Source organism: Scyliorhinus canicula, chromosome 1 (genome assembly GCF_902713615.1).
Source record: "Scyliorhinus canicula chromosome 1, sScyCan1.1, whole genome shotgun sequence".
Taxonomy (NCBI): Eukaryota; Metazoa; Chordata; class Chondrichthyes; order Carcharhiniformes; family Scyliorhinidae; genus Scyliorhinus; species Scyliorhinus canicula.
Genome location: NC_052146.1, coordinates 95322768 through 95339099, shown reverse-complemented (window position 1 = coordinate 95339099; position 16332 = coordinate 95322768). Strand labels below are relative to the sequence as shown.

The window sequence follows — 16332 nt, the reverse complement described above, 5'->3', positions numbered from 1 at the left end:
TTCAGCTGCCTGTTTAGTGTCACTTTTAGAAGGGGATTTTGATAAGAATTAAGACCATTTTCTATGCTGGATGCATCTTCCCTGGGGCTGAGCTGTTGTGCATCATTGGCAACAGATGCCGAATTGTGCCAGTCCTCTTTGAGCAACACTTTGAAAATAAAGTTCCCACCCTTTTTTTCGATATTTCCCGTGGCCTTACTCCTTCCCTTCTCTGCAACCTCCTCCAGCTTTCCAACCCACCAACCCGAGAAGATCACTGTGTTCTTCCAATTCTGGCATCCTGCGCATTCCCAATTTCAATTCCTGATGATCAGCTTCCTAGGTGGTCATCTCTGGAATTCCCACTTTAAACCTCTCCACCTCTCTTTCACATACGTGGATGCTCCTTAAAACCTAGTTTTTTGGCCATGTTTTTGTTCTGTCCCGATATCTCCTCATGTGGCTCAATGTCAAATTTTGTTTGACAGTGTCCTTGTGAAGCACCTTCTGACAATTTAATACATTAAAGTAATTAATCCGTCCCTAAAAAGAAGTGCCTTTAATGTATTGCCTTCACTGCACTAAACTTGTCTTTCCTTCTTGTCCAGGTCAGGACCATGGAAATTTTGCCAATGTCTTTCTATCCCTTTCTGGTAGATACTGGCAGCTCTATAACTTTCATATTTAACCAAGCGCTGTTACATTTAAAAAATTTATTTATAGGATCTGGGCGTCACAGGCTAGCCCAGCAATTATTGCCCATCCCTAATTGCCCTCAGGAAGGTGGTGATTAGTGGTCTTCTTTAACTATGCAGTCCCCAAGGTAAAGGTACGCCCACAGTGCTGTTAGGGAGGGAGTTGACGAGTGAAGGAACGGCAATATATTTCCAAGGAGGATGGTGAGTGATTTCAAGGGGACTTCAAGTGGGAGGTGTCCTGGATGGTAGAACCATAGAATTCCCACAGTGCAGAAGGAGGCCATTTGGCCCATCGAGTCTGCACTGACCCTCTGAAAGAGCAAGCAACCTAGGCCCGCTCCCCTGCCTTATCCCCATAACCCCAACTCACCTGCACATATTTGGGCACTACAGGGCACTTTAGCAAGGCCAATCCACCTAACCTGCATATCTTTGGCATGTAGGAGGAAACCGGAGCACCCGGAGGAAACTCACGCAGATACGGGGAGAACGTCCAAACTCCACACAGTCACCCAAGGCCAGAATTGAAAATGGTTCCTGACGCTGTGAGGCAGCTGTGCTAACCGCTGTGTCACCGATGGTGTTGAGCTTCTTGAGTGTTGTTGGAGCTGCATTCATCCAGGCAAGTGGGGAGTATTCCATTACATTAATGCTGCTCTCTCCCTCCACTTTATCCAATGCTGGACTCCCCTAGCTACTATTTAACACTGATCACCCCTTCACCTTTCCTTTTAACACTCTTGCAAGATGCTCCCTCTTCCTTGAACCCCAAATAGTAACAATAAAGTGTCTTTGCTTTGTGCACATAAAAATCAAAGAATAGCATCTTTCTGAGCACTCATTTCATCTGTCAAGTTCCATTTCTGTACAACATTTAAATCAAATTGATAGCATAGAAAAAAAGGAATTTGTCTTATTGATAAATGGTGATATTTCTGCTCCAAACATGCCTTCTCCTACCTTACTTCATGTTGCCCTCTCACCATACCCTTATCTTCCTTTCTCTCTCTTGTACTTATCGAGTTTTCCCCCTAATTGTACCTCTTCCATTATTTAGATATTTGCGTTTCAGGCAAATAAATCTTTGAAAGGAACAAAGGCCACTTTTTGATAACTCGACAGTGGCTAAGATTGTCATCACCTTTAGGCAGGCTTTTGACGTCAAAGCTCTGCTTACTCATTTAGTTGAGCCCTGATTCACCTTCCAGGCATAAATTATTACTACTCCTACAGGATGCATTCTCTCTTTCTGTCACAAGGACACCACTGAGTCGTTACAGTATGTGTGATTACCACAAATGGTGCCTGTTCATGTGTAATTGGATATTAATGTAAGTGGTGTTTCAGTCAATAAAAAGGTAACTTAAAATAGAAGCCATTTCAAATCAAACAAAATTGCACAGCAGTTCATAGTTATTTTAAAATATGAATTGAACAGGTGTGCGATTTACTTCAGGCAAACACCATTATTCTTCCAAGATCAGCAGCACCATTCTCAATTAAGTTTTTTTTCAGCAGAAAGTCTTAAACTTGCAAACTCCACGGCCTCAAAGAACAAGGGCACCAAGTGCATGAGGGTACCACCACCTTCAACCAGCAACAACAAAATATTTGTATTTATGTAGTGTTTTTAATGTAATAGAACATCCCCAGGTGCTTTGCAGGAGCATTATGAGACAAACATTGGACACCAATCTGTATCGGTTGTAAGGCCCCTTCCTGTTTGTTCTTGTTTACTCCCTGTCTGTTGTCTTGTTTCCCCCTTTCTTTTATTTTTGCTGTGAATTATTTATGGACCTGTGTCTTTAAGGCAGCCCACCATTTTAATTCAAGAATGATGGAGCAGTGGCTGTACCTTTAATTCAAACAGTAGGCTGTGCTCTTTCAGACTAGTGATTGCCGACTGGTCAGCATCAGGGATGACTCAGTTTCATTGATTTGGCTGATGGCCAATGAAATGGGCAAAAAGCTGGAAAGCTGAGCTTTCTCCCTCTTTGGAAAACGAGTGTGTGACCCGGGTCGAAAAGTGAATTATCAGAAACCTACCAGCGAACTGAGATCTCATTATAATTGCAGCATCCTAGATATCTGACTGCACCCACAAAACTGGTTAATCCAAATTGGTCCCAATGTTAAAATATTTACACCTCTTGGACAACCAAAAGACACTTAACTGTATATTCTTTTAACTATTTTTATTGGTCTCAAACTTCCCTATTTCTGACACCTGTGTGTGTGACATCGCTGTTGTGATATCATGGTTATGTAGTAATTCACTGACTGACCACTCGGAGTCTCACTAGTATACAAGTGAATTATAAAGTCAGCTGACCCCTCAGACTGGCTGGAAGAAGTTGAAGAGAGGTTGCTTCGCATGATTTTACTGTTTTTTATCTGCTGTCTTGTATGTAGTTTACCCACAGTTAAAGAACAAAGAACAAAACAAAGAAAATTACTGTACAGGAACAGGCCCTTCGGCCCTCCCAGCCTGCGCCGATCCATACCCTTTATCTAAACCTGTCGCCTATTTTCCAAGGATCTACTTCCCTCTGTTCCCCGCCCGTTCATATATTTGTCTAGACGCATCTTTAATGATGCTATCATGCCCGCCTCTACCACCTCCGCTGGCAAAGCGTTCCTGGCACCCACCACCCTCTGCGTAAAAAAGTTTCCATGCACATCTCCCTTAAACTTTCCCCCTCTACCTTGAAATCGTGACCCCTTGTAATTGACACCCACACTCTTGGAAAAAGCTTGTCACTATCCACCCTGTCCATACCTCTCATAATTTTGTAGACCTCAATCAGGTCCCCCCAACCTCCGTCTTTCCAACGAAAACAATCCTAATCTACACTACTTTTCTTCATAGCTAGCACCCTCCATACCAGGCAACATCCTGGTGAACCTCCTCTGCACCCTCTCCAAGGCATCCACATCCTTCTGGTAATGTGGCGACCAGAACTGCACGCAGTATTCCAAACGTGGCCTAACCAAAGTCCTATGCAACTGTAACATGACCTGCCAACTCTTGTACTCAATACCCCGTCCGATGAAGGCAAGCATGCTGTATGCCTTCTTGACCACTCTATTGACCTGCGTTGCCACCTTCAGGGTACAATGGACCTGAACTCCCAGATCTCTCTGTACATCAATTTTCCCCAGGACTCTTCCATTGACCATATAGTCCGCTCTTGAATTGGATCTTCCAAAATGCTTCACCTCGCATTTGCCTGGATTGAATTCCATCTGCCATTTCTCTGCCCAATCTATCTATTTTTTGCTGTATTCTCTGACAGTCCGCCTCGCTATCTGCAACTCCACCAATCTTAGTATCATCTGCAAACATGCTAATCAGACCACCTATACCTTCCTCCAGGTCATTTATGTATATCACAAACAACAGTGGGCCAAGCACGGATCCCTGTGGAACACCACTAGTCACCCTACTTCCACCACTACTCTCTGTCTCCTGTTGCCCAGCCAGTTCTTTATCCATCTAGCTAGTACGCCCTGAACCCCACACAACTTCACTTTTTCCATCAACCTGCCATGGGAAACTTTATCAAACGCCTTACTGATGTCCATGTATATGACATCTACAGCCCTTCCCTCATCAATTAACTTTGTCACTTCCTCAAAGAATTCTATTAGGTTTGTAAGACATGACCTTCCCTGCACAAAACCATGCTGCCTATCACTGATAAATCTATTTTCTTCCAAATGTGACTAGATCCTATCCCTCAGTATCATCTCCAACAGTTTGCCTACCACTGACGTCAAGCTCACAGGTCTATAATTCCCTGGATTATCCCTGCTACCCTTCTTAAACAAAGGGACAACATTAGCAATTCTCCAGTCCTCCGGGACCTCACCCGTGCTCAAGGATGCTGCAAAGATATCTGTTAAGGCCCCAGCTATTTTGTCCCTCTCTTCCCTCAGTAACCTGGGATAGATCCCATCCGGACCTGCGGAGTTGTCCACCTTAATGTCTTTTAGAATACCCAAAACTTCCCCCTTCCTTATGCCGACTTGACTTAGAGTATTTAGACATCCATCCCTAACCTCAACATCCATCATGTCCCTCTCCTTGGTGAATACTAATGCAAAGTACTCATTAAGAATCTCACCCATTTCCTCTGACTCCACGCATAAATTCCCTCTTTTGTTTTTGAGTGGGCCAATCCTTTCTCTAGTTACCCTCTTGCTCCTTATATACGAATAAAAGGCTTTGGGATTTTCCTTAACCCTGTTAGCCAGAGATTTCATGACCCCTTTTAGCCCTCTTTATTGCACGTTTGCAATATGTCCTACTTTCCTGATATTCCTCCAAAGCTTCATCAGTTTTAAATCGCCTAGATCTTAGGTATGCTTCCTTTTTCATCTTAGCTAGTCTCACAATTCCACCCATCATCCATGGCTCCCTAATCTTGCCATTTCTATCCCTCATTTTCACAGGACATGCCTGTCCTGCACTCTAATCAACCTTTCCTTAAAAGACTCCCACATTTCAAATGTGGATTTACCCTTAAACAGCTGCTCCCAATCCACATTCCCTAGCCCCTGCTGAATTTTGTTATACTTGGCCTTTCCCCAATTTAGCACTCTTCTTTTAGGACCACTCTCGTTTTTGTCCATGAGTATTCTAAAACTTACAGAATCGCGATTGCTATTCCCAAAGTAATCACCGACTGAAACTTCAACCACCTGGCCAGGATCATTCCCCAATACCAGGTCCAGTATGGCCCCTTCCTGAGTTGTACTATTTAAATTCTGCTCTAAAGAACTCTCCTGGATGATCTTTACAAATTCTGCTCCATCTACGCCTCCAACACTACATGAGTCCCATTCAATGTTGGGAAAGTTAAAATCTCCCATGACATCCACCCTATTGCTCCTACATTTTTCTATAATCTGTCTACATATTTGTACCTCTACTTCACGATCGCTTTTGGGAGGCCTGTAGTAAAGTCCCAACAATATTACTGCACCCTTCCTATTTCTTAGCTCTACCCATTTTGCCTCCGTGTTCGAATTCTCCATAGTGCCCTCCTTAATCACAGCTGTGATATCATCTCTGACCAGTAATGCAACTCCTCCACCCCCTTTACCTCCCTCTCTATCCCTCCTGAAGCATCTATACCCTGGGATATTTAGTTGTCAATCTTGCCCTTCCCTCAACCAAGTCTCAGTAATACAAATAACATCATATTCCCAGGTACTAATCCAAGTCCTACGTCCTTACCTGCTACACTTCTTGTATTAAAACAAATGCACCTCAGACCACCTGTCCCTTTGCGTTCATCTTCTCTTCCCTGTCTACTCTTCCCCTTAGTCACAATGAGTTTATTATCTAGTACCTTACTGGCTTTAGTTGCTGCCTCTTTACTGACCTCTAACTTCCTAATCTGGATCCCATCTCCCTGCCACATTAGTTTAAAACCTCCTCAACAGTGTTAGCAAAGGCACCCCCTAGGACAGTCCTGCCCAGGTGTAGACCACCTGATTTGTAATGGTCCCACCACCCCAGAACATCCAATGTCCCAAAAATCTGAACCCCTCCCTCCTGCACCATCTCTCAAGCCACGTATTCATTCTGACTATTCTTGAATTTCTACTCTGACTGTCTCGTGGCACTGGTAGCAATCCTAAGATTACTACCTTTGAGGTCCTACTTTTTAACTTATCTCCCAACTCCGTAAATTCTGACTGTAGGACTTCATCCTGTTTTTTACCTATATCATTGGTGCCTATATGCACCACGACAACTGGCTGTTCACCCTCCCCCTTCAGTATGTCCTGCAGCTGATCTGAGACATCCCTGACCTGTGCACCCGGGAGGTAACATACCATTCGGGAATCTTGTTTTTGACCACAGAAACGCCTGTCTACTCGCCTTACGATTGAATCCCCTATGACTATAGCCCTGCCAGTCTTTTTCCCGCCCTTCTGTGCAGCAGAGTCAGCCACAGTGCCATGAACCTGGCCACTACTGCCTTCCCCTGGTGAGTCATCTCCTCCAACAGTATCCAAAACGGTATACCTGTTTTGGAGGGAGATGACCGCAGGGGACACCTGCGTTGCCTTCCTGCTCTTTTTCTGCCTTTTGGTCACCCATTCCCTGTCTCCCTCACCAATCCTAATCTGCGGTGTGACCAACTCACTGAACGTGCTATCCATGTTAACAAAGTTAATAAATTATTCATAACTTTAACTACAAGTGTTCTTGTAATAAATTAGGCCATCCGACAAGAACATTACAGTCGCATTTTTATTATTTTCTCAAGTTAGTGATGAATAAATTTGCTCTTTCTTTAACTCAAGTAAATCTTGTTTGATTGGCTGCTTGCTCACTGTTGACTTGGAAAATGCATATCCTCATGAAAAGGAAACTGAAACCTTTGTTGTAACCAATGTAGGTGGTTGGATAGAGGTGAGCCAGTTCACTCCTTCTCACCTGGTTGTAGCAGGGTCAAGAAGGTGGCACACTACCATCACCAGCACAAAACCAGGAAAAGCCAATAAATGCTGGACTTGTTAGTGTTTATCATATCCCGAGGATGAATAAAGCAAATTAAGGCAAGGAGAACCCAAAGTGAACTTCCAAATATATATTTGTACGAAGACCATCTATTTCCACCTCAATCAACTTCACCCCTGCCATAGCTTATCTTGCTGCTGAAACACTCACCCAGGCTTTTGTAACCTCCAGATTTCACTATTTGTACACAAACCTGGCTGACCTCCGACATATTACCCTCCATAAACTCAACCAAACGTCTGCTAGCCGTGCAGGGTTTTAATTACATCAAGTCCCCATTCACTCACCACCTCTATTTTTACTGACCTACATTAGCTCCCAGTTAAGCAGTGCCACCCTATACCAGTAACCCAACAGCGCCTCCCATTAACCTTAAAATTAAAAAAAAAAAAAAATTTTTAATTTAAAAAAAACAATTATTTTTTTAATTTTTTTTAAATTTAATGACTTGATCTTGGTGGGCCACATAAAGACCTTTGGCGGGCCGCATGCGGCCCGCGGGCCGTAGTTTGCCCACCCCTGTCCTAAGCACTGCAATTCCATGCGTAAATCTGTCCTTGCTTTTATCTCACCTTCCTCGTTTCAGGAGCTGGTTTAGCACAGTGGGCTAAACAGCTGGCTTGTAATGCAGAACAAAGCCAGCAGCGCGGGTTCAATTCTTGTACCAGCATCCCCGAACAGGTGCCGGAATGTGCCGACTAGGGGCTTTTCACAGTAACGTCATTGAAGCCTACTTGTGACAATAAGCGATTATTAATTATTATTATTTTAAGGTGCTGCTTGAAAACTGCCTATTTGTCTAAACTTCAGACCACTTAGCGTAATATCACCTTATGTGGCATGGTGGCACAGTGGTTGGCACTGTTGCCTCACAGCATCAGGGACCTGGTTTCAATTCCGGCTTTGGATGACTGTCTTTCTCCCCGTATCTGCGTGGGTTTCCTCCAGGTGCTCCGGTTTCCTCCCACAGTCCAAAGATGTGCAGGTTAGGTGGATTGGCCACGCTAAATTGCCCGTTAGTGTCCAAAGATGTGCAGGTTAGGTGGAGTTATGGGGATGGGGCAAAGGAGTGGGCCTAGGCAGGGTGCTCGTTCATAGGGTCGATACAGCCTCATTGGGCCATATGACCTCCTTTTGCACTATCGGAATTCTATTTTAAAAATGTCAAAATTCGCTGTTTCATGCCCTACAAGGAGATATGAAGGCAACTTAGCTACCTCCAATGTTATCCAGCCAAGGCAATCGTGGGGAGCGGATAACTGCAAGCAAATCAGTTCAATGCAAAACAATCTCAATAGGTATCATCGAGCGGCCTTCACCCTCTTCCTTAGTCCATTGATGGTTTTTGTAGGGGGCACCTTTCCAAGAAGAGACTCCTTTTAATTTATAGATTGTGAAACCTCCGAAGAATGGCAGATTTGCATTTATAGAACCATCTTTTAGAAACATTCAGGATTTGCCAAAACAATTTGAAGTGTAGTGATAGTGGCAATGGAGGGATATGCAGCTATTTTGCACACAGAAAAATTCTACAAATGGTAAAGCATTGAATGAATGGGAAGCAATGCAGTTGAAACTATAACTGTCCACCAAATTTTCCATTTCCGTGGCATGTCGAACAGGAGGTATCAGATCACCCGTTAACTATACATCCCTAGCCCATTGTCCATTCATTGAAGGCAACAGAAATGAAAATCGGCCAGGTGTACAGTGGGCGTCCGATCTGATACGGGCATTTTTACATCCCTTCACAAGTTGAATGTGCTTCTCAGTAAATACTGGAAACACACAGTAAGTTTGTCAGCATCCATGTGGAGCAACGAGATAGCTGAAGGTTCAGACATGCAATCCTTCTACAGAAGTATTCAGCACAACAGACTTTTCCATTTTTAATATATTTTTAGAATTTCTTTGATTGACGTCAAGTGAGTCTTTGATTGCATTCATCCAGCAGAGTTTCTAATCATCAGCAGCATTGGCTACAGTGTTGCTTTCTAAGAATGAAAACACAGGGTTCTATTCAGAAGAGCAAGGCAGCTGGCTTCTAAATATGAAAGACATCCTTTGAATAGATCGACTATATACATCACCCCAGCACACTTGAACAGGTAGCACCGGGGAAGATTGGCAGGCATCCACTTGTCATAAGCCTGAACAATAGCCTATTTTCAAAAATTGCACTCACAAGTTTAGCACTTCTAAACTCAATTTCCACCTCTATTCTTATCCATTCAACTTTTGTTCTTGCCTTGATCTTGAGATATTTTTAAATCGTGTCATTTCTATAGTTCTCGGAGGGTAGGTCGTGACTATAAAATGGATTGGCAAATAATTAGCAGCCTGCTTTATATTCCTTTCTTATTTTTATTTCTTATTGATTTCAATACAAAAAGCGAGATGTAAAATGGGCTGCCAATGTGCGGTTGTCCCTTCTCCTCTGTTGCACAAACTCAAACCCTGGCTTGTGCGATGTCAAAGCTCCAACGGAACACTATTGTTGCTTGTTATGTCAGTCAATGACTTATTTGAATGTCCCCTTGCCCTTTACCCAAGTGCTAATGTTGAGCAGAGCCACTGAAAAACACATAAGTAATAAAATGTTTTTAGTCACCTTTACCGGTGATGACTCAATACAATTATCATAGAATTTACAGGACTGAAGGAGGCCATTCGGTCCATCGAATCTGCACAAGCCCTTGGAAAGAGTACCCAACCTAAGCCCACACCTCCACCCTATCCCCGTAACCAGTAACCCCACCTAACCTTTTTGGATACTTAGGCCAATTTAGCATGGTCACTCTACCTAACCTGCACATCTTTGGACTGTGGTCAAATCAAGAACAACTTCTTCAACAATAATAACATAAAATAACATTCCAACAAAAATTACAGAGGAAAAAAAGACTTGCATTTGTATAGAATCTTTAATGACCATTGGACATGAAAGTTTTTTTACAGCTCATGAAGTACTAGTGATATAGGGAGCAAGGCCTCACGGTAGCATGGTGGTTAGCATCAATGCTTCACAGCTCCAGGGTCCCAGGTTCGATTCCCGGCTGGGTCACTGTCTGTGTGGAGTCTGCACGTCCTCCCCATGTGTGCGTGGGTTTCCTCCGGGTGCTCCGGTTTCTTCCCACAGTCCAAAGATGTGCGGGTTAGGTGGATTGGCCATGCTAAATTGCCCGTAGTGTAAGGTTAATGGGGGGATTGTTGGGTTACGGGTATACGGGTTACGTGGGTTTAAGTAGGGTGATCATTGCTCGGCACAACATCGAGGGCCGAAGGGCCTGTTCTGTGCTGTACTGTTCTATGTCTATGTCTAAGGCAGCCATTTTCATACAGCAAGATCCCCAAAACAGCAATGTGGTATGCGGGCAGCACGGTGGCACAATGGTTAGCAGTGCTGCCTCACAATGCCAGGGACCTAGGTTTAATTCTGGCCTTGTGTGGAGTTTTCATGTTCTCCCCATGTCTGTGTAGGTTTCCTCCTGGTGCTCCGGTTTCCTCCCACAGTCTAAAGATGTCCAGGTTATGTAGACTGACCATGTTACATTGCCCCTTAGTGTCCGGGGATGTGCGGATTAAGTGTAGTTACGGGGTAGCAGGGATAGGGTGGGACCCTGGTTAGGGTGCTCTTTCTGATGGTCGGTATAGACTTAATAGGCCGAATGGCCTCCTCCTGCATTGTAGGAATTCTATGACTAGGTAATCTGTTTCTGTGAAACCAATTGAGGGATAAATATTGACAGTACACCAGGGATAACCCCCCTATTTTTTTTCAAAATAGTGCATTGGGATGTTGGAGCAAACTACGGGCAGGATTGAGCATTGTGAGTCTGCCTTGCTGCCACTGCCAGTGAGGACAGAGAATCTGGCGGTCAGCCAAATCTCCATTCACTGCAGCGGGAACGGAGAGTGCTGCCAAAGTGAAGGAAAGGAGAACCAGAGTCTAATATAAAGACAGGAAATGCTGGAAATGCTGGCCAAAGTTTTCTGCCCATTCCCGTTGACGGGATCTTCTGTTCCTGTCAGCGCTGGATGCCCGCTGGGAGTTTCCCAGCAGCAGGGGATGCACACAACGGGAACCCTCATTGACAGCAGCAGGACCAGAAAATCCTGCTGCCGGCCAAGGGTGGGCCACATTCACCACTGGTGAAACACATCGTGAGGGATACGGAAAATCCCCACCCCCGGCCAGGGTGTGTAATCGATGTTACCATATACAGCTATCACCTTTGCAACCATAATTTGGTGAAAACCTCCACTTCTACACTATTAAAAATCCTTAGAAAAAGTCACATCTTGTTGAATAATTGAATAGAGTGTAACTGGGTTTTAAATAAAGTACAAAGTTCAGAATTACAGCTGAACACCCTCACTGGTCCTGAAAAGCTAACTTTATATTGTAGAATGTTAAATTTCTCCACAATGATAAAATGTTCCAATTTTAAAAAATGAATTTAAAAAAATCTTTATCCTTATTTTAGCTTCAATCTTAATATGGTCATACATTTTGCCATCTGAATTTTTAAATTAAAAGTGAAGGATTTTGAGTGCTATTAATGTCCTGGTTTACTGGGTATGAACACTACAATGTGACTGGTTGTCTATCTTCTTACTGACATCACTGTTCATGGATGCCTGGAGATCTCCTTGATTTGTCACCAGATTTAAACTGCTACTTAGAGAGGGGAAATACATGGGACGGAAATGATTGGACCTTTGTGAACAGTTTGCTTTGGGATCAGCCACGGGTACCCCTGCATCGCCATAAAATCTGGGTCAGAGTTAGCATTTCAACCATCTTTCAGCAGAACCGTTCGTCACTGAAATGTTAACTCTCTTCCTCTCTCCGCAGAAGCTGTCTGATCTTCTGACGTGCTACATATTTCCAGCATTTTCTGTTTTTAATTGAGATTTCCAGCATAGAATCATACACTACAGAAGAGGCTCTTTGGCCCATCAAGTCTCCCCCGACCAGAAAAAGCTACTCTAATCTACGCTAATCCCACTTCCCAGCACTTGGCCCGCACCCTGGATGTTGTGACATTTCAAGTGCTTTTTAAATATTGTGCGATTTTCTGCCTCAACTACCCTCCCAGGCAGTGCATTCCAGATTCCTACCACCCTCTGGGTGAAAAGATTTTCTTCAAATCCCCTCTAAACTCCTTGCCTTTCGCTTTAAAATTATGCCCCCTTGATACTGACCCTTCAGCTAAGGGGAATATCTGCTTTCTATCCACCCTGTCCATGCCCTTTATGATCTTATAAACTTCAGTCAGGTCCCCTGCTCCAAAGAAAAAAAAAACTTATCCAGTCTCTTTTCATAGCTAAAATGCTCCATCTCAGGCAACATCCTGGTGAATCCCCTCTGCACCCTCTCTAGTACAATTATATCCTTCCTATTGTGCAGCGACCAGAACTGAACGTAGTACTTCAGCAGTAGTCTAGCCAACGTCCTGTGCATAGCCAACATGACCTCCCTGATTTTATATTCTGTTCCACCACTGATAAAGACAGTTGCCCCACATGCCTTCTTCACTACCCTGTTGCCTTCAGGGATCTGTGGACAAGCATGCCTAGATCCCTCTGAGCTATGGTATTTTACTTTTATCAGACCAATCGTTCAATTACATTGATACTATGCGCACTGTTTCCAAATAATATTCCTTTAATTTCTTTGCTTCAATATAAAAACAGTGGAGGCAACCATATTGAATTCCAGCGTTGTCCCGCAGATGGGTGGCCCTAGGCGATGCGACACGGTGGCACAAAGATTAGCACTGCTAATTCACAGCGCCAGGGACCTGGGTTCGATTCCAGTCTTGGGTGACTGTCTGTGCGGAGTCAGCACGTTCTCCCAGTGTCTGCATAGGTTTCCTCCAGCTGCTCCGCTTTCCTTCCACAGTCCAAAGATGTGCGGGTTAGGTGGGTTGGCCATGCTGAACCTCACCTCAGTGTTCAAGGATGTGCAGGTTGGGTGGGATTAGGGGCGAGAGAGGGGAGTGGGCCCAGGTCCGGTGCTCTTCGGATGGTCAGTGCAGACAGATGGGCTGAATGGCCTCCTTCTGCACTGTAGGGATTCAGTGGATTCTGTGAGCACATAGCAAACATCAGGTATCCAGTGGGTCACTGGTGAAAGAGGTGCGGAGTGTACATGGTCTCTGAAGCACATTATGATTATCCTCATCCTCTACTACAGGGCCTTTGGAGTAGCCTGTATTGCAAAGCAATCCTTTTAAGATTTTTCAAACCAGCTGATTTATAATTCTGACAAAATAAAGTTCATGCACCAGTAAATAGGTTGGTGGCTCTAATAAATTAACAGTCAAGCTATTGGTCAAATAATCCACTTCAATGTCGATACACAGATATCAAGGAAATTCAGCATTGAACGAATGAAAAAAAATCACGCTGAGGTATTCATAGGGTTAGATTTGCTGCACTGTACTGGCAGAACAAAACAGGCCTAAGCTCTGGGCAGAGTGCACAGAGAATAGTGAGCGAGCTTCCTGAGATTCTTGTTGCTTGGGCGACGACCTGAACAAGACGTTGTATGGCGTATTAACAATTGCAGCACTCAGCTGTTGAAGTGCAATAGCATTGTGGTGGCATTCTCTCTTTAATTCTCCCAACCCTGCTTATTTCTAATTTTCCTTTGTGCAGTCGTACTAATTTATTGGTATAGAAATCTCCCTGCATCCCTCATTTAAGTGGCCAGCACATTGCAGCCCCAGAGAGTGGATGTTCGGAGGCTTCACGATAGTGAGGGCAGCGCAGTTTAACTTGAATCCACATGGACAAGCACCTTTTAGATAGGGGGTGGGGTCTGAGGTTCACTGGACAGTGATTAGATGTGGGACTGTGACCAGTTAACCCAGAAATGTTTAGGGCAATGCTGTACCATTTTCCATTTAATTTAACGCACGCCGGGACACAGGTTCTGGCCATGAGGTCCTGATGTGTAACCTTAAGGGGTATTCAATGGCAATTTAAGTAGCATCATTGGATTTCTAATCTCAATTCTAAAGAGCAATTTCATGTCAAATGATGCACTTACCATAACTAAGTATTTGGGTCTGTACTGGATGGTTCCAAAGATACCCAGGATGATTGCCATAATGTACAAAAAGTTGGCCAGGATAGGGACCCATTGATAGCCCAGGAAATCAAAGATCTGTCTCTCCAAAGTAGCTGCCTGGAAAAAAAAATGAAAACAAATTGACTTCTCAGACTTCTATTGCACTGAACATTACACTATCAACAAACAGCATGCTACAGCAATGACATATTGTGCATTGTGGACCAGTCTTCCTTTATGTTACGCTTTCACCATACTGCATGTTATAACTTCCACACATTGTGTATGACAGCAGCAACATACTCAAGATTCACTGCTGTCAGAATGAAAATCAAAGAAAATCAAATAAAGTATTTGCCTCTCCACCTCCTGTATGTAATCGAAGGACGTGGTTCTCCTCAGGTTTAGAGCCAATGAGAATAAGACATGTCAGGGGAGAATTTTAACTTGTAACTCAAATCAGGAACCATGTTGACATTGCAAGTGCTCCATGCACCAATTTGTTCCCACCAGAGGCCCAAACAAAATCTACACATTTAGAATTAAAATAACGCAGCAACATTATACTAATGAGTTTCCCCAAGGGATCCTCATTGACCTCTCGTATCCTAATGTTTGACGTTCACCCAAGGTGTCATCCATCATCGTCGTCTGCTCATGTTCTTCGCTCTTCCAACTTTAGCCTCTTGTGCATTGTGTCCTCCTCTCAATCCATCTTTCATGGCAGAGATTTTAATTTTGTTAGCCTAAAATTGTGAAGCACATCCTGTAAAATCCACCCCCTTTCTAGCTCTATCACCTTCAGAAACTTTCTCAAAAGCTCCCTTTTCGAATGCAAATTCAGTCTTTTCCATAATTGCTCTACTGCTTCAGCAAGGAATAAATGTATCTTGAGAACAAAGGAATGAGATTTTGCCACTGTTACGACAAGGTGCGGAGGGATAACTGGCTCCCCTCTTTCCCCTCTCCTCATCTGGCTGCAACAGTTTTTTTTGTTTTAGACAAGGATATCATGTGTATTTAATTGTTTTCATGCTGTGATTATGAAATGAAATGAAAATGAAATGAAAATCCCTTATTGTCACGAGTAGGCTTCAATGAAATTGCTGTGAAAAGCACCTAGTCGCCACATTCCGGCGCCTGTTCGGGGAGGCTGGTACGGGAATTGAACCGTGCAGCTGGCCTGCCTTGGTCTGCTTTAAAAACCAGCGATTTAGCTAAAGAATAGTGGGCGGGATTCTCCCAGCCCTGGGCCTGGCCGGAGAATCCCCGCGACCGAGGCACGCCGCCCCGACTCCGGCTCGCGATTCTCCGCAGACCGGAGAATTGGCGTAATTTGCGCCGGCGTGGTTGACGCGGCACCAGTCGTGGGCTGCTCTACGTGGCAGGCCTGCCGATTCTCCGGCCCGGATGGGCCGAGTGGTCGTGAAAAAAAAGCTGAGTCCCGCCAGTGCAGTCCACACCTGCTCGCAGCCGGCAGGAACTCTGCGTGCAAGGGTCGGGTGGCGGCCTTTAGGAGGGGGAAGGTGGGCTCCAACCCCTGGGGGCCTCCGATGCGGCCTGGCCCGCGATCGGGGCCCACCGATTGGCGGGCCGGCCTCTCTGTCCCCCGGCCTCTTTTCCTCCGCGCCATGTTGCGTCGGGGCCAGCGCGTTGAAGGGGGCCACCGCGCAGTTCGCACCGTGATCGGCAGCTGGAGCGGCGTGAACCGCTCCAGCGCCGTGCTGGCCCCCTGTATGGGCCAGAATTACTCCCGGCAGTGGCCCATTCATGCCGTCGTTAAACGTGACGGCATTTACGGCGGCATGGACACTCTGCCGCGGGATAGGAGAATCCCGCCCGGTATTCTTGAGTTTAACATTAAATATTACACTAAAAATAATCAACCAGAGTAAAATATTAAAAATGTCTCGGCTTCTGGAGCTCCCGGAGGAAACCCACGCAGACACGGGGAGAGAGTGCAGACTCCGCACAGACACTGACCCAAGCCGGGAATTGAACCTGGGTCCGTGGCGCTGTGAAGCAACATTGCTAAC

The 16332-nt window shown here is 44.7% G+C and overlaps 1 protein-coding gene across 3 annotated transcripts in view; it reads right to left on the bottom strand.

The window, feature by feature from the left end:
* Positions 1–16332, bottom strand: part of LOC119965251 (sodium/potassium-transporting ATPase subunit beta-1-interacting protein 1-like) — an 840540-nt gene that overhangs the window by 281542 nt on the left and 542666 nt on the right. For all 3 annotated transcript variants that reach the window (XM_038795744.1, XM_038795754.1, XM_038795764.1), the window contains one exon: positions 14276–14413. In XM_038795744.1, the coding sequence (XP_038651672.1) occupies positions 14276–14413 (138 nt within the window). The remainder of the gene's footprint in view (positions 1–14275; positions 14414–16332) is intronic.